The sequence below is a fragment of the Theropithecus gelada genome, chromosome 1, assembly GCF_003255815.1.
Source record: "Theropithecus gelada isolate Dixy chromosome 1, Tgel_1.0, whole genome shotgun sequence".
NCBI lineage: Eukaryota > Metazoa > Chordata > Mammalia > Primates > Cercopithecidae > Theropithecus > Theropithecus gelada.
In genome coordinates this window covers 165,010,971-165,030,161 of record NC_037668.1, presented here as the reverse complement: position 1 = coordinate 165,030,161, position 19,191 = coordinate 165,010,971, and the positions used below count along the sequence as shown (strand labels likewise).

At 42.1% G+C, this 19,191-nt stretch overlaps 1 protein-coding gene across 4 annotated transcripts in view; it reads left to right on the top strand.

Moving 5' to 3' along the window:
* Window positions 1–9,818: 9,818 nt before the first annotated feature.
* Window positions 9,819–19,191, top strand: part of CAMSAP2 (calmodulin regulated spectrin associated protein family member 2) — a 116,866-nt gene continuing 107,493 nt past the window's right edge. For 2 of the 4 annotated variants that reach the window (XM_025404264.1, XM_025404281.1), the window contains exon 1: window positions 9,819–10,232. In XM_025404264.1, coding sequence (XP_025260049.1) covers window positions 10,094–10,232 — 139 coding nt within the window. In that variant the 5' untranslated portion in view covers window positions 9,819–10,093. The remainder of the gene's footprint in view (window positions 10,233–19,191) is intronic. The other 2 variants (XM_025404290.1, XM_025404271.1) reach the window with 1 other exon arrangement.

Below are 19,191 nucleotides of genomic sequence, written 5' to 3'. Positions count from 1 at the left end.
TCAGCCTCCCGAGTAGCTGGGACTACAGGCGCCCGCCACCTCACCCGGCTAGTTTTTTGTATTTTTTAGTGGAGATGGGGTTTCACCATATTAGCCCATGTTGGGATGGTCTCGATCTCCTGACCTCGTGATCCGCCCGTCTCGGCCTCCCAAAGTGCTGGGATTACAGGCTTGAGCCACCGCGCCCCGCCGCAACCAAGTTTCTTAAATGAATGAATGAATTGGAGAGAAGTGAATATAAGGGTATTATATTTCATTTTACTAAAGAAGACTACACAGAAGCTCAATTAGTATCTACAACGACTATCATTTCATAAGAGAAAGCATTTTAATAGCAAAAGAGCAGAAAGAAAATTATCTCATAATAAAAAATAGTCCTTCAGAGGAAAAAAAATCAGGTGTATTAAAAATCACTACATATTCTCAGAATAAATTTTAATAAAACCTAATAGCTCTGTGTTTAGGAACCACTGGGAACCACTCAGTATAGCATTAAGGAGATCAACTTTCCATTTTTAATTCCCATATAAGCTAGTCAAGTTATATTGATCTATTTCATGGCCCTAGAATGTGTTGTCAGTATGTATTTTTTTGTTACATGTTAATTCACTGATTATTTCATCTATTCAAGAAATACTTGCTGTGGTCTATTATGTATAAAGCACTGCTAGTGAAGCAGAATAAGATTGTCTTTTCCTTTATGAAGCACAGAAAGAATTACAATTCAAGACAAAACATACCACAAGACAGCACAGATATAGCAGGGAGCCAAGAGTGGGGCAGGGAAAGCTTTATGGAAGAGGGGGCATTAAAATCATTATTTAAAGATGAGAAGTTTGCCATAGCTCATGTTGGGCTCATGAATGGCATTATAGAGAAAGGTTAACAAAGGCCAAACCAATAAGCCTTAGAAAGGCTTAAATATGTTGAAAGTCCTTAGAGTCATTTGGCTTGATATATACAGGAGGACACTAGGGAAATATGAATGTAAAGATAGGATATGTTGTAGAGGATCTTCAAAGTCAAGGCAAATGTTTATATCTGGTAAGCAATGCATAGCCACTAAGCTGTTGAGTGAGCAGTTGAGTTCAAGTGCAGGAAAGATTCCTGAACTTGAATTCAGGAACCATGAGTTTGAGCATCAATTCTGCTCTTATCATAAAATCTTAAGGAATTTCCTCAGTCTTTCTGAGCCTCCATTTTTCATGTATAAAATGAGGCTAATCTCTATTGTTTTAAAAAACGTTTAGAGACAAATTAAATTTAGCAGAGTTTATTTGAACCAACAAATGATTCATGAATCAGATCAGCACCCTAAACCCTTAAAGGTCCACAGAGTTCCACTCAGCAATGTGGGCAGGCAATATTTATAGACAGAAAAAAGAAAAAGTGACATACAGAAATAACCTGATTGGTTGCAGCTTGTAGTTTGCCTTATTTGGACATGTCTGAGCCTACTGCAGCTTGTGATTGGCTGAGAGCTTGGTGGCTATGATTGGCTGAGATTCAGTTACTTGTTACAAGAATATACTCTCACATTAGATTGCAGTTTGTTTATGTACTAAATTAGGTTGCAGTTTGCTGTGTATGGAGGCAGCCTTCGGCCAAATTTAACACTACGTTACATGCTATTTTATGATTAAATTAAATAAGATTCAGTATGTGAAAGGCCTAGCACAATCTCAGACACATGGTCTGAAATCACAAAAGTTTGCTGACTGAGTATTTGTTGAATCCTCAAAGTTTGGTTTAGGAAGATTAATATGTTAAGGTGTAAGTTCAAAAGAGGGAAGCAGTGGGAGTATGTGAGAGGAAATAAGATATTTGTGGGAATGGAAAAGAGTACATGGAAGTGAGAGATATTTGGATTGCTTGCATGGGGTGAGATGAGAGAAAGGGGGAGCTCAGGGATGACACATTTTAAGCAGCGAAGGGTGTCATTAGTAGAATTTGGGAGACTGGGACTAGAAGCCAAGTAAGAGGGAAATCTCATGAGTTTGTTTTTGATATGTTGAATTTGAAATCCTGGACTATATCTGGGTTAAAATGCTCAACAAGCTTTAGGAAGCTACTCAGGAAAGGGATCAGGAGCTGAGATTCAGATTAGGGAACCACCTGCATAGAGATGAGAGTTGTAGCCGGAAAGAGATCATTGAGAGCCAAGTTGGGGACAGTAAAGGACAGAGGGAAATAAGGATGGAGAGAGTTGAGTAGCTGCCCTGCTGGGAAGGCAAACAAACAAAGGAGGTGAAAAGGGCAGCCGAAAAGGGATTTGAAAAGTGACAGAAAACCAGGTGCCTAAGGGAAGGCCCTGGAACCAGAGAGAGAAGATAGTTTTAAGAACTCCAGCCTAGACAACATGGCAAAAACCCATCTCTACTAAAAATACAAAAATTAGCTAGGCGTGGTGGCAGGCGCCTGTAATCTCAGCTACTCGGGAGACTGAGGCAGGAGAAAATCACTTGAACCCGGGAGGCAGAGTTTGCAGTGAGCCCAGATGGTGTCACTGCACTCCAGCCTGGGCGATAGAGAGACTCCATCTCAAAAAAAAAAAAAAAAAAAAAGAACAAAAGGACACTCATAAGAACTACAAGCTATGGAGGCCAAAAAAGGAGCAGGAGTACAAAAGTCACGACAAGGAGTTGTTGTAATAACTTTTGTGAGAACAGTCTCAGTAGTATGATGGCAGCAAAAGCCACATTGCCAGGAAAGACTGAAAAGGTTAGTTTCAGAAATATTAGTAATTTATATTTTAAGTAAGTAAAAATGAGAAGGGGTGTGGTGACTCAAGACTGTAATCCCAGCACTTTGGGAGGCTGAGGAGGGAGGATTGCTTGAGCCCAGGAGTTGCAGGCTGCAGTGAACTATGATCAGATTGCTGCACTGCAGCCAGGGTGACAGAGTGAGACCCTGACTCAAAAAAGAAAAAAAAAGAAGTAAACATGCATACATGCATATAAATCAAAATGAATCAAAAGCTATCAAAGTATATAAAGAAAAAATTGAGTCTTTCACCTACTCTAGTTTCTTGTGTATCTTTCTGAGATATTCAGATATTTATATATTATAAATATATAAACATATATATTTTTCTTTTTAAAATTTCTTTTTTTTTTTGAGACAGAGTCTCGCTCTGTCGCCCAGGCTGGAGTGCAGTGGCAGATCTTGGCTCACTGCAAGCTCCGCCTCCCGGGTTCACGCCATTCTCCTGCCTCAGCCTCCTGAGTAGCTGGGACTACAGGCACCCACCACCATGCCTGGCTAATTTTTTTGTATTTTTAGTAGAGACGGGGTTTCACCATGTTAGCCAGGATGGTCTCGATCTCCTGACCTCATGATCCGCCCACCTTGACCTCCCAAAGTGCTGGGATTACAGGCGTGAGCCACCACGCCCGGCCTAAAAATTTTATTTTAATAGAGACAGGGTCTTACTACATTGGCCAGGCTGGTCTTGGCCTCCTGAGCTCAAGCGATCTTCCTGCCTCAGCCTCCCAAACTGTTAGAATTACAGGCGTGAGCCACCATGCCTGGCAATTTTTAACCACCATACTAAAACATATTATTGTGCATTTTTCTCTTTTTACTTGACCATTTGATGTCTTGGAGATCTTTCCATATGATGCAATGGATCCCTGTGTATAGCATGACTGATTTGATCAAATCTTCTCTACTGATGGACGTTTGGGTTGTTTCCGTTAAGAAGCTGATAAAAAAGGCAACATCTTCCTGGTTAACTAGGTGGCACTCTGGAATGTTAGACCTTGTTGGCTTATATGATAGGACTACTGTATTTACCAACAAACAGCTGCATCCATCTCCTTCTCTCTAGAGTCCTTCTGTTTTTTATTTGGTCTCTACCTTTACTGGAGGATCCCATTTTCTGCTGTTACCTCCCCTTGCCTTTTTATACAATTGCATCTTAAAACTTTCTGGAAATGAAAAAGTAACTACTGCTCTAAAGATTTAAATCCTGAATACTAGGCAGCTGACTGATGTAACTTTCAGTTATAATCTAATAAAGTATGTGGATGTCATTCTCCTATCGTAGACTATTGGCAATGAGGGTACTTTAGAAGGTGCCTGGTTCTACCCTGTTGTTTTATTGCAGGGGAAACCTGAGAGGAGGGAGGTGGTACGTGTTTCCTCAAATCACACGGCAGATATAAAGAGCAGCACTGGAACCCAAAGTCCAGGCTCCTAGCCTAGTGCTTTTTCTGTTACCTCCCAACACTCTGACCTGCCTTCAATGATGTTAAAAATAATAGAAGCGTTGCCCATTATTGGGGCTAAGGGTCTTGGTTTGAGTAGGGGATTAATCAAGGAAAAATGTTTTAGGGGTCCGGGAAAATATGGTGCTATACTTGGACACCTGAGAGCCTGGTTTCTCTCTTTGGTTCAGACACTGACTCACATTGTGACTCTGCAAAGTTACGTGGCCTCCCGGTGTGTCAGTCATTCCAGCCACACACTTGGCATCATACTACATAGGCCTTGCTAGAACTGTTGTGAAGGTTGATGAGGTAATCCTTATAAAACTTTGCTAGCTATTCCAATGAAAGTCATGAGTGTGTCCAGAAATGATAGACTGTCAGATATACAGCACAGACTCTTGTATCTCATGTCAGTTTATTAGAGGCGGCTATACTTCAACCAAGTGAACCTCTTATTGTCATCAATTTGCTTAGCATTCTTTCTCCTCTCTTCACCCCCACCCTTGGCCATTCTTAATCTGATTGATTTGAAGTTTACTTATTCTAGTCCCTTGAGTTTCAAAGGAACATAAGGTCTTCACCACTTACAATCAAGTCCTCTGCCCCTTAGTTTCTCCAGCCACCAAATGAGGATGATAATAGGGGCTGTGGTGGGTATTAAATAAGTTACTATAGGATAGGGACTGCTACATAGAGAGTGCCAATAACTGTTACCTGCTATTAGTATAACTAATTGAAAGTGAATGATAGTGCATGTATATATGCCTTCTATTTAAGAAAATGTGAAGTCTTACTTGTAGTGGTTGCTGGTTTAGTACTTCTTTGCTTCTGAGGGGACACACTGAAGACACCTATAGGTGAAGTCACAAGGCTTCTAACTTATAGAGATAAGGACATGACAATGAAGGAGAGTTGGGCTGCTCAGGCCATAAGGTTTCCAAGTTTTCTTACTAAAACTTTGCTTCTTCAGCTGTCTGTTTAACGTCGCATCCTCAGCACCCAGGGGCTCTATCAGTACTGGCTGATGAATGAATGAATGAACTTATGAATCTATCAGACAGAGAAATAGAGGATCGCCAGATGGAAGAAAGTCTGGCTGGCATTTTGAATTCTCCAGGAGAGAAGAGAGAAACACGTTTAAAACAGACAGAAGGAGGGCTGTCTGTGTGGGAATAAGGGTAACGTTGCTCAATGAACTGAGCCCCTAGGCCTAGAGATAAAAAGTAGAGGGATAGCTGTGCAGTTGGACAAGCAGGTCCAGAGAACTATTGGGTTTTGTTTTGAACAAAGTCAGATATCTTAAGGGGAAGTGGAGAGCATTTCTTTTCGACAGTGATATTCTGCAGAGATTTCCAGTTTTTAAAAGGATCATTCTGAAGGTGACACAAAGAACACCCTATTGGAGTGTCTGTCTCCCTGAAAATGAATCCTTCTTCTTTGTACTCAGGGTGTTTTCCTTTTAATAATAGCCTCCTACTATGACCCCAAGTTGTTTCATAGCCTCCCTGAAAGTAAAAGCTGCTCATTGTTTAGGTATTTTGTTTTCTCCCATTCCTAAACACACTCCTTCCCAATTGGGGTTCCATCTCTACTAAATGCATCACCATTGAATCAAGGGACAAGTTGGAGCAACTTACTTTGTTTCCTTCTCTTCTTCATTTAGGTTGAAATAGTTTTCAATGAAATCCAACAAGTATTTACCCAGCACCCAATGAAAGCAAACTACTGTGCTAGGTCACATGTAACATCAAGGTGATTAGGCATGATTTCTGGCCCTGAGAATCTTGTATTGGCTTGCAGATTATTATAATGACTGGTAAAATGTTTCAGTATCTCTCTTCAACCTTTCTGGGCTATAGGTTTTTCCTAACATGATTTATGTGCTCTAGAATTCAGTCAAAGTTGCATTTGAGAACATTAGATTCAACAGATGTCTCCAAGAAACCTTCCCAATCCCTCCACCTATATTTGGTCTGCCTGCAAGATTTTTTGGTTTGCTTTTTGTTTTTGTTTTTGAGGTGGAGTCTTGCTCTGTGACAGTGGCAGTGATCTCAGCTCAGTGCAACCTCCGCCTCTCAGGTTTAAGCGATTCTCCTGTCTCCGCCTACCGAGCATCTGGGACTACAGGCGTGCACCACCACGCCCAGCTAATTTTTGCATTTTTAGTAGAGGTGGGGTTTCACCATCTTGGTCAGGCTGGTCTTGAATTCCTGACCTCGTGATCCACCTGCCTCAGCCTCCCAAAATGTGGGGATTACAGGTGTGAGCCACCGCACCGGATATTTTATTTTATTTTATTTTTTTGAGACAGAATCTTGCTATGTTTGCTCAGGCTGGAGTGCAGTGGTGCGATCTTGGCTCACTGCAATCTCTGTCTCCTAGGCTCAAGCAATTCTCGTGCCTCGGCCCCCTGAGTAGCTGGGATTACAGGTGTGTGCCACCAGGCCTGGCTAATTTTTGTATTTTTAGTAGAGACAGGTTTTTGCTATGTTGCCCTGGCTGGTCCTGAACTCCTGACCGCAAGTGATCCACCTGCCTCAGCCTCCCAAAATGCTGGGATACAGGCATGAGCCACTGTGCTTGGCCCCTGACTGCACTTTATATCTCTTACAGCACTTACCACTTTTACATTGTATTATAAATTTATTTATGTACATGTTAGCCTCCATAATGCAGAAAGAGAGCAGGCACAGGGAAAAGTGCCAGAGGAGTGGAGCCAGAAGACATATGCTTGAATTTGAAGCCGGATTCAGATATGAATCAACCATGAAATCTCGGCCATGCCACTTAATCTTTGCAATTCTCAGTCCTGCATCTAGAATTGGAAGACAATGATAATTCCTACTTCATAAAATAGATATGGAAATTAGTTATCATATGAACATGCTGTGTGAGCTGTTATCTATATGTTACTTTTATTATCCTCCATGTGATACAGCAAAGGATCTTCCTTGCCCATGAGAAAAACTCTATTAATATTAATTAAATTATTGGAAAAATTACATCAACCACCCTGTGGCATATTATTCATCTCACATTCTTTTCATATCCCACATTGTTAACAAGCCTTATCTGTTGTGCCCTACTAGGTTTAAGGAGGAGTGTTTACAGGGATTAAACAGAAACAAAGGGACCTGCTTTTTGACAGAGCTGCCCTCTGCCTTTACTAGTTGTGCAAAATAAGAGTAATTAAATTTTTTTCTGAGCCTTAGTTTTCTCATCTGTATAATGAAGATAATACAGGATTTTATAAAGATTAAAATTAAATAATGCTAGTACTTTGGGAGGCTGAGGTGGGAGGATCCCTTGAGTCCAGGAGTTTGAGCCCAGCCTGGGCAACATAGGGAGACCTCATCTCTACAAAAAATAAACAAAATTAGCTGGGTGTGGTGATGTGTGCCTGTAGTCCCAGCTATATGGGAAGCTGAGGTGGGAGGATTACTTGAGCCTGGGAGGTTAAGACTGCAGTGAGCCGTGATTTCGCCATTGCATTCCAGCAGGGGCAACAAAGCAAGACCCTGTCTCAAAAAATAATAATAATAGGCTGGGCACGGTGGCTCACACCTGTAATTCCAGGGCTTTGGGAGGCTGAGGTTGGCGGATCACCTGAGGTCAGGAGTTCGAGACCAACATGGCCAACATGGTGAAACCCCATCTCTACTAAAAATACAAAAAATCAGCTAGGTGTGGTGGGGCACACCTGTAGTCCCAGCTACTCAGGAGGCTGAGGCAGGAGAATTGCTTGAGCCCTGGAGGTGGACTGCACTGAGCTGAGATCTTGTCATCACTCTCCAGCCTGGGTGACTGAACAAGACTCCATCTCAATAACAATAATAACAATAATTTTAAAATAAGATTAGATAATGTATTAAAATGAGATGTGAGGAGCTAGTGATTTAAGTAAGCTCAGTGTGTGTTAACTTTGATAATATTCACATGTAGTCCATTAATTGAGCAATTATACTATGGGGCTGGGTACCGTGTAGGTGCTGGAGATATACCATCATCATGTCATCAATGGGAAAAACAGACAAGTAACTGATGATTGCCACACAATGTGACAAATGCTACGACAGAATTAAGAACAGGGTGCTCTGGGAACAACGGGGGAGGCACCTATGTGACAGCCCTGACTGGAAAGTTGTCAGCAGCTATCAGGGAAGGCTTCATGGAGGAAGTGACTACTGTGGAGTTTGAAGGTGCAGTAGGAGTAAGCTGGGTGGACAGAGGAACCACCCTGAGCAAGGAGGTAGAGATCTGAGAAGGGATGCTCATTGAAGAAAATAGCAGTTCTGACAAAATGAAGCTATAAAGGCCTGCAGATGCCAGGTCACAAAGGGCATTAGCTTGCTTTGTGAAAGAATTTATGCTCTTTTCTGAGCGAATGGGGAGGCATTGATGGATGTGTTCCCATCCCAGAGATAAAATGTAAGTGGAGAGCACTGAGTTAAGAAAATATCTCGATATCATGAAATTAACACAGGTTTGGAGCCCCCACAGATCCTCAGTGGTTAAGTTCCATGTATGACCTAATCACATCCACCTCTCTTTCGTGGACAATCAGCAATGACATCTACCTCGCGAGGGCTAAAGTGCAGGTCAAGTTCGCTGCAAAGTGTGTGTCACATAATGAGCATTTTAAATAAATACCAACTCTTTTCTAAGAAGCACTAAGTAGAATATGAAAGCTATTGCCAGGCCTCTCCCTCCTCCCTGTCTTCCTTTTCCTCTCTCAGCAGTGCAGGCAGCAGCAGCCAAAAGCCAGGGACGTGGAGGATGTCCACTCAAGCGAGTACTCCAGAGCGATGATTAAAAGGCAGCCGCCCCGAATCCCGGGCGCGGGCGGGGAGCTAGGCTGGGCATGCTCAGTGGGCCGGCGACTGGAGGGAAGCTGGGCGGGGGCGGGGGCGGGGGCGGGGGTCGGAGCCGCGCGAGGGCGCATGCTCAGTCCCCGCATCTGTTCCTCCATCCAGTGCCGCAGCCGGAAAACCGCAGCGGCGGCGGCGGCGGCTGAGAGGGAACGACTCAGCGGGCTGCAGAAAGAGGGGCAGGAAAAAATTACAAGGACATAACTGATAAGACAGGAACTGAGAGCTTGGGATTCGCGGCCTCTCCCAGGCCTCCACCTTCGCCGTCAGCAAGGGAGGAAGACCCGGGAGACGGCAGCGGCGACGGCGGCAGGGGAAGGAGACGGCGACGGGAGGGAGCGCAGAGGAGGGGACGGGTCGGCGGCGGCCTGCGAGCCGCAGTGATTTTGACGTTTTCCGCTGCTGCGTCTCCCGCGGGCCGCAGCCGGGCTGCGCTGGGTGGGCCAACTCGCCCTGTGCTTCCCCCTCGTCCCGCTCGTCCCTCCGCCCACCCGGGGCCTGAGGGGTCTCCCCGCTCCGAGGGAAGGGGAGAGGGAGGCGAGGGCGTGCGGGCATCGCGATGGCGGGGACATTTTCCACAACGTGATTGTTGAAGGTTTCCCCCACCCCCCCTCCCTTAAAATTCCGGGCCCTTCCAGCCTCCACCCTCCCCCAAGCCCGTGTGACTAAACCGAGACAAAGGGGAGGCGGCCTCGCTCACACGCGGGCTCGCGGGGCGGGTGGCTCGGAGGGGCGCGGGCGCGGGGCGGACCTCGCGCGGACGGACGGACGGACGGACGGACGGAGACGGCGCCGCCACATTCCTATGCCCGGGAGCGGCGGCGGCGGCGGCGGCTCCCGCGGGAGGCGGCAGGCGCGCGGCGCGGACAGCTGAGCTTCTCCCCCGTCGGCGCCCGGGCGGACGTCGCCCGGGCCCCGATGGTTTGAACTGCTTCTCCCTCCCGACCCCCGTGGCGGCGAGGCCACGCCATGTGAAGGTTAGGGCCGGGACATCCCGAGGAGCCGCCGTGAAAGATGGGGGATGCTGCAGACCCCAGGGAGATGAGAAAGACGTTCATTGTTCCAGCCATCAAGCCCTTTGACCACTATGATTTCTCCAGGGCCAAAATCGCCTGCAATCTGGCCTGGCTGGTGGCCAAAGCCTTTGGGACAGGTTAGTGGTGTCACCCCTTCCCTCCCCTCTTCCTCCTGATGTGGTCCACATCCCGGTTTTTGTTCCTGATTCTCGAATCCCTCTCCGTGCCTGTCTTCTCGTACAGGTTCATGGAGATGATGGGAGGCTAGAAAGAGAAAGAAAGGAGAAATACGGAAAGCAGGTTTGGTCTTCAATGAAGGGCACGTGAATGGTCAGGTGGGATTTGGCCAGATTCCTTTTATTGGATGGCAAAATGTTCCCCACCACCACCCAGTGAGCAATTTTATGTTTTTACATAGAGTGGTTTTAATTTGTGGTATTTTCTTCATTGTGCTGCATACATTTCTGTCTCAGTCATAATTGTGATTACACCACCAAGAAATCTGACTTGGTTTCTTTATTATTGCGAGAGGATGTATAGTGCATAGTACTGTATTGATTTTGACATTTGTAATGATGGCTGCTATTCAGGCTCCGTCGGATGTAAGGTGGCCTGTGTCGAGTGCAGTATTAATTTTTGTTGTCATTCTTTAAGGCTGTATCAGCCTTCTGCACACATGTTAAGTTCTTACTAAATCAATTATTTAAAACCAGTGTTCAGTTTGCTGACTGTAGGGTGCTGTTTTCATTTCCTATTGTCAGTGAGGCATATTCTTTTTTCCAAATGTATTTTGGCTTCATAAATTAAAAGAAACAGAAACTCCCTACTTTGGGAATTTTTTTAATAGAGGAGTTTTTTGAAGGCAAGTGCTGTTGACGCAGAAATTGTGTAGTACAGTAGCAGTTAAACACTCCCTCCATAACCCAGTCTTTGCAAAATAACAGGAAAAGGGCCTCCCGTTGTGATTCTTTAGTGTTGCTTTAGGAGCCCATGTTGTGAAATGCTTAAAAAATTAGAGTTGCTTTTCATTGGAAGATGCTTCTGTAATTTGGTAACTTTTAAGAGTAATTTTACAAGATTTCTATTCCCTAGTTAGTGAATTTTAGATACATGAAATATTTGTTGAAAAGTTCCGTAGTACTCACAAGTTTCCACATGTTAAATATAGGGTTTTTTAGGGGGGTGGTGACTAATTTCCAATTTTAGTACTATGTAATGTTTTGGTAAATGGTTTAGTTCAGTTTTATTGCTTAAACTTACACACAACTGAGTATCTTCAGGACTTACACACCCTACTTAAATAGCAGATTAATCTCAGTGTTTGGAAAATTATTTGAATTTGTTTTTGGGGAAGCTTCCCATTGGTGTGATTTTATGTTTATGGCAGCCTTAATTTTACTTGAATTTTCATGCTTTGATATTAAACTGGCATCAGGAATAAATATAATACATCCTTTTCAACTAATTTATATTTTAAACATCTCTTTGAAATTAAATGTCTAGTGTAACTCATAGGAAGAAACACAAACTGTTACTGCCTTTATATAAAAACATTCTGGCACCACTGATAGAAGCAGTGAGAATAATAGATGTATGTTGGTTTTAACTTAAGCAGCACACTGAAGCTAGTATCTATTTGGATGGCAAATGAAGGCTATTTAAGTGCTTAGAAAACATGGAAAGAGGGAAATTTACATAGTCACCTATGTGGAAAGGTAGTATGTATGAAGTGAAAGGTAAAGGGAATAAGAGAAATATTTTCTTTCCATCTGGAATTGAGAGGATGCTTATAGGATACAGATGTCAAAATTTTGCCGTGGATACACAAAAGCTTCCAACTAGAAAATGGCCTACTTTCTGGATATGTGTCAGCCAGGTTGGTGGATTCTAGACCACTTGAACACACTGAACACACTTGAAGAAGAAAGGAAATGAAGGAAATCTAGTATCAGTGGAATCTGATGTCTGCCGCTGGATGCTTTGCGTTAAGTTGTACATTGGGGATTCAAAACAGCTCTCTGATGTAGGTAGTGTGTTCCCGATTTAAAAAACAGGAGGAAGTCAGTACATAGAGAGGTTAACTTTACTACTATCACAGTGTTAGTAAGTGGCAGAAATGAGTTTTGATTTGAGGTCTGACTCCAAAGGGTAATAAGATATTGGTGGAGGTGGAACACTCCTGTTAGATACCCAGCACTCTACTTCATTTATTCCTGCAGCAACCCTGTAGATACTGTTCTCATTTTGCAGATAAGGTAACTGGCTCACAGATTAATTTGCACAAGATTAAACATCTGGCAAGTGATGTATTCTGCATGTCTGACTCTGAAGTCTTTGCTTATTACTCCATATCATTCTGCAGAGTATCCGTTTTATCTGCAAGTGTGAAAAATGTGCACATAGTACATATTGAAGTATAGTATTTTTTTCTTTAAAAATTGTGCAAATCTTAATTCATTTTCTGATAGATGATATTGTTGGCTATTACATTTGCCTTGGCAGCAGTTGGAATGGATGAAATGACCATATTCAAATGGGATGAAAAACAAGTTTAGAAGACCTTAAGTGACTTAGTAACAATATATTAATACATTATTTAGAATGTTATGTTTGTCCATTTTGTTTATTCTTTATCAACAGTCTTTCAAAACATAAATTTATATGGAATGACTAGAAAAAAATTAGGGTGGCTGGGCGCGGTGGCTCAAGCCTGTAATCCCAGCACTTTGGGAGGCTGAGACGGGCGGATCACGAGGTCAGGAGATCGAGACCATCCTGGCTAACACGGTGAAACCCCGTCTCTACTAAAAAATACAAAAAACTAGCCGGGCGAGGTGGCGGGTGCCTGTAGTCCCAGCTGCTTGGGAGGCTGAGGCAGGAGAATGGCGTGAACCCGGGAGGCGGAGCTTGCAGTGAGCTGAGATCTGGCCACTGCACTCCAGCCTGGGTGACAGAGCAAGACTCCGTCTCAAAAAAAAAAAAAAAGAAAAAAATTAGGAATTTTTTAAATGTAAATATTCTTTATTTGCTGCCGATACTCTTATGCAGGAGAGGTTAATAGATAGCATTTTTCAAAGGTATTACCTAATTATATTCAGTTATTCAAAACATTAACCCAGCTTTCAAATATGATTTACTAAAATCACTCCTTTAACAATGACTTACAGGGTCTTCAGGCACTGATTTGGTGTTTTCTGTTAGAAACTTTCTAACTTTTGATGTACTGAAAAACTAGTCAAGTTTATAACCATATGTTGTAAAAGTCATTTAAAATCATAGCTAGAAATAAATTGTGAGCATAGAACAAAGTAATTGAACTTAAAAAAAAAAAAAAACCCACAAAACACTGAAGTTGTAATACCTAGAAAGCAGATATGGAATATTTACTTAATTTGAAGTCTTAGGAGCCTTGAATCATTTTCTTCTCTTTACAGTAGTATTACAAAAGTATTACAAATAGTCCAAATTTTAAGAGTTTAATTTGTGGAAGAATGCAGGTACGGGTTTGATTAAATGAAGAATAAGTTTTTATAGATGAATTTGAAACAGTAAATAGATAATCCAAATTGCAAAGGAGGAAGTAGTTCAACTATTTGTGCCTTTTCTATATTTGAAGAGCTTAACCCATTTAAGCAAAGATTTTACAGAATTTTCTTTAAATGTTCTGTTCCCTTAAATCCTTTGGGGGAAATGGTAGGTGCAAAACCTCTTGTGACACTCTTGAATTTGGAATTCAAGGCCCACTTCCTAGTGTCAGTTTATCACTTCAATCTTCTCGACTATTATTTTCCTTTGTATCCCATTTAGTTTAGTGATATAAAATATTTCCTGTTATAAATATACCTTGTTACATTTCTTTGTCTATGTTAACAGATCTTGCTGTCAAAGTCCTATATAAGGTCTGACTCCTGTGCATATATGAAGATTGTTGAGAGCAGTAGGTAGCATTGTGGTTAAGAAGGACCCGTAGCAGAGGGGCCAGTTTGGGACATTATTGCAGGAGTCTGGGCAAAAGATGAGGTCCTTTCTCTTTGACTTTGTAGTCAATAGAATAATTTACTAATAAGAAAAAAAAAAAATTCATGAGGTCTTGAAGTAAGGGGGGGTATGATAATGAAGCTGCTAATATAGGCTGGGCATGGTGGCTCATGCCTGTAATCCCAGCACTTTGGGAGATCAAGGCGGGTGGATCACCTGAGGTCAGGAGTTCGAGACCAGCGTGACCAACATGGTGAAACCCCATCTCTACTAAAAATACAAAAATCAGCTGGGCGTGGTGGCAAGTGCTTGTAATCCCAGCTACTCGGGAGGCTGAGGCAAGATAGTCACTTGAACCCGGGAAGTGGAGGTTGCAGTGAGCCGAGATTGTGCTATTGTATTCCAGCCTGGGCAACAGAGTGAGACTCTGTCTCAAAAAAAAAAAAATAATAATAAATAAAGCTGCTAATATTTACTGAGCTCCTACACTGTGTGTCAAGCACTTTATACATACTGTATCATTTAAATCCTTATTACAGCCTTTTGAGGTGGAACAGTTACTTATTCCAGTTTTACTGATGAGGAAAGTGAGGCCCAGGGGCTTAGGAACTCTTCCAGAGTTACCCAACTAATGGAGCTGGGGTCTGAACCCAGGGAATTTGACTTGAGCCTGTACTTGTAACTACTGTTCTCTATGGGTAGAAGTCAAAAAATGGAAATGAGGCAAATGATAGAAAAAACGTTGCAGATATTTAATCTCTAGTATTTCGAAGTGACCGGGTACATGGGAAATGGTTTGAATGAAAAGGGAATGTGTAAGAGGACGGGGTCACCTGAGGTTTTAAGAAGGATGAGGTACCTGAGATTTTGAGATTTGTTGACTGACAAGCTGAACTGTGATGCCATTGACAGAGAAAAAGTGTAGTAACACTGAAGCCCTGGAAGGAGAAAGTTTCAAGGAGAATGGTCTGATTCAATAGTGTCAAATCCTGTGTGTTTAAGCTATGCGTTTCTTTTAAGAGTTTATGCTTTAGTAGGGGAGGTATGATAAATGTATAACCACAGTAGAGTTCAGAAGTAAGGTAAGAGCCGTACAATTGGAAATATGACATTCAGAGGGAGACTGGTGGTGGTAGGATGCAGTGGGGTGGCAGGGGAGAGGCCGTTTCCAGCAATCAGTGGTCTGTGAAGGAAGACCTCTCTAGTGGAGGTGGTATTTAAGCTATAGGCTGAATGGAAAGTAGGCATGGTAGATGGAGGAAATGGTTTGTATGTAGGCATGGAGTTGTGAAACTCAGGTAGTGCTAATGAAACAACAGAGACCAGATTGATTGGATGAGGTTTATGTAATGAAGCAGTGAGACAGCCAGCTTGAAAGACAAACAGGCAGAATTATGTGAAGGGTGAGGTGAAGGAATTTGGTATTTATTTAGTAGTTAAATTATCCTAAGCACATTAGATTAAAAAAAAAGAAAAAATACTATTACATGTATTAAACATGTACTTTGTGCTAATTATTATTCTAAGCATTTTATATGCATTTATTTTAATTTGGAGAATGAACCTATTAAGTAGATATTATTTTATTTCTTCTAAGACTCTAAAACAGGATTTCTCAACTGCAGAACTATTGGCCAGATAATTCTTTGTTGTTGGGGGCTGTCCTGTGCATTCTAGGATTTTAGCAGTATCTGTGGCCTGTATCCACCTGATGCCAGTAGTGTTCCCTATCTCCACCCCTACTCCTACCCCAGCTGTGACAACCCAGAATGTCCCCAGACATCTCCAGATGTCTCCTGGGGAACAAAAGGAGCCCAAGTTGAGAATCACTGCTATCAATATTATAAGACAACTATTGTGATCTAAAAAGGGTTTTTTTGTACATTGAAGTACAAATGAATTATAAGACATACTGATTTCACAAATATTCAATTTGAAAATAAGAATTTAGGAAATACATGATTGTTCACCCTTTTTAAAATAAACAATGAGACAGATTTAGAGGAGTTAACTAACTTGCCCTTGATCATACAACTTGTAAGAGGTGGAAACAAAATTAGAGTCTAAGCCTTTGTGATATTGAAATTTGTATCTTAACCTCTGAGTTATAGTCTTCCTGGATTTTTAGTAGAGACGGGGCTTTGCCATGTTGGCCTGGCTGATCTCGAACTTTGGGGTCAAGTGATCTGCCTGCCTCGGCCTCCCAATGTACTGGGATTACAGGCGTGAGCCTTCGTGCCTGGTTGATGATGATATTAAAATAGACTGTTGACCATGTAAACTTATTTCTAATTTACATGTTTTATAGAATTTTGTCTCACAACAGATTTTGAAACAGCAGAAATATTTTCTTCTACCTACCCTTTAAAAAAATAGATGCTAGAGGTCTTTGTTATAGGTTCTTGAAAATTTATTAACAGTTAAAAAGTTTTTTAAAATAGGTATACAGGTACAGATTCAAAACTCAAAGGTATAAAAGAGTAGATCTTGTGAGAAGTCTTCTTCCCACCTGGACCCTGAGCCAGTCAGTTTGTTTTGAGCAAGATGAAATCATCAGAAGATTTGTTTTTAGAAAATCTCTTGGAATACACTTAAAAATGGTTAAAATAGTGAAGTTTATGTAATGTATATTTTACCACAATTTTTAAAAAGATGTCTTGGAAACAGTAGAAAATGAATTGGAGGAGGGCCAAGAGTTGTGAAGGAGGAAACCAGTTGGGAAGTTATTATGGTTCAGGTGAGAGATGATGGCGTCTTGAATGTGGATGGTAGTGGTGGATATGGAAAGAAGTGGATGAATGTAAAGGATAAGGCTTGGTGATTGATTGGATATGTTGAAGAAAAGATGAGATTTTGGGAAGTGTTAAGACTGATTCTATTTTGTGAGAAAGGGAACAATGGAAGAGGGCCAGTGTGTGTGTTTAAGAGAGAAGGGGGAAAGAACCATATTGAGTTTGAGGAACATATAAAATGGTGGTCTGTGCATTAGGCCTGTGGAAATTCATGTATGGAGCTTAGAAGACCTCAGGGATGAGAGTTATAGGTGGTAATTAAAATTTAAAAAGTAGGTGACTACCACTCACTAGTCACATTTTTTTTTTTTTTTTTTTTTTATGAGACCGAGTCTCGCCCTGTCGCCCAGGCTGGAGTGCGGTGATGTGATCTCGGCTCACTGCAAGCTCCGCCTCCCGGGTTCACGCCATTCTCCTGCCTCAGCCTTCCAAGTAGCTGGGACTACAGGTGCCCGCCACCACGCCCGGCTAATTTTTTGTATTTTTAGTAGAGACGGGGTTTCACCATGTTAGCCAGGATGGTCTCGATCTCCTGACCTCATGATGCGCCCCCCTTGGCCACCCAAAGTGCTGGGATTACAAGCGGACCACTAGGCCCAGTCTAGTTCCTTTTTTTTTTTTTTATTAGAGATAAGGTCTCACTGTCATCCAGGCCGAGTGCAGTCATGTGATCATAGCTCATTGCAGCTTCAAATTTCTGGGCTCAGGTGATCCTCCTGCCTCAGCCTTTTGAGTAGCTGGACTACATGCCTGGTTAATTTTTTTGAAAATATTTTGTAGAGAGGAAGTCTCACTAGGTTGCCCAAGCTGGTCTTGAACTCCTGGATTCAAGCACTCTTCCTGCCTTGGCTTCCCGAAGTGTTGGGATTACATGTGTGAGCCACCCCACCCAGCTGACTGCCAGTCACTTTGAGGGATAGTATGGAGAAAGAAGGGACCCAAGACAGGCGAGCGAGCAAAGGCGCTAGGCATAGGGTAATTAGAAAGAAAACCGGAGAATGTGGAGGCTCAGAAGACTAGGGAAGAGAACACTGAGGATGAAGAAATATGAGGTGTAGATGAGAAAGATTAATTGAGGACTGTCAAAAAGATCCATTAGATTTAGCAACAAGGAAGTTATTGGTGATTTTGCTGAGAACATTTTGAGGGGAATGTAGAGACAGAAGCATGACTAGGTTTAAAGTAAATGGGAGATTGTATCAGTTATGCTGTCCTCACTTGTAGTAACAAAAAATCCACCTCAAATTGCATTTGTACATTGTACAAATAGTAAAGAGGATTTATTGTTTCTGAAAAAGTCCTCAAGTGGGATGGGCTTTGGTTTTGATTTGATCAGGGCTGTAGCTTCATTTCTCTGTGATTCTTTTAGCTGTGCCCTTGTTCATGTGTGGATTTCATTCTTAGGCTGTCTAGTCTCATGGTAGAAAATGGCTGTAGCAGTTCTATGTACCACACCATTCGGAGCTCTTCTCTAATCACTGAAAGTTCTACACTCTTGTCTTGCTTTTTTCTTTCTCTTCAAACAGAAGGATTGATTATAGAAAATCTCAAATATATACAACAACAATAATCTTTCATGTATCCATCATCCAGCCCCTGCCATCATCAACTTATGGCCAATCTTGATTCATCTCTAAACACTCCCCACCACTGCCAATTATTTGAAACAAATTGCAAACATCGTGTCATCCCATCTATACATATATCAGTATATATTTCTGTAAGTCCACTCCCTTTTTAAAATGTAATCATGGCACAGCCATCACAGCACTGTTGTAATCATAGGATTCCATATCATCAGATCAATATGAAGATTTCTGATTGTCTCATCAGTATTTTTTATTTTTAAATTTATTTTATTATTATTTTTTTTGAGACGAGTCTCACTCTGTTGCCCAGGCTGGAGTGCAGTGGCAATCTTGGCTAACTATCAGCTCCGCCTCCCGGGTTCCCACCATTCTCCTGCCTCAGCCTCCCGAGTAGCTGGGACTATAGGCACCGGCCACCACACCTGGCTCATTTTTTGTATTTTTAGTAGAGACGGGGTTTCACCGTGTTAGCCAGGATGGTCTAGATCTCCTGACCTCATGATCCGCCCACTTTGGCCTCCCAAAATGCTGGGATTACTGGTGTGAGCCACCGTGTCCGGCCAAATATTTTTTATTTTTATTTTACAGTTTTATTTGTTCTAGTCAGGATCCATCTAAAGGCCATACTTTGCAACTGGTTGATGTCGCTTTACATTGTTGTGTTTTTTTTTCTTTTTTTTTTTTTTCAAGTATATATGACCAGAAGATTTTTTTTTTTTTTTTTTTTTTTTTTTTTT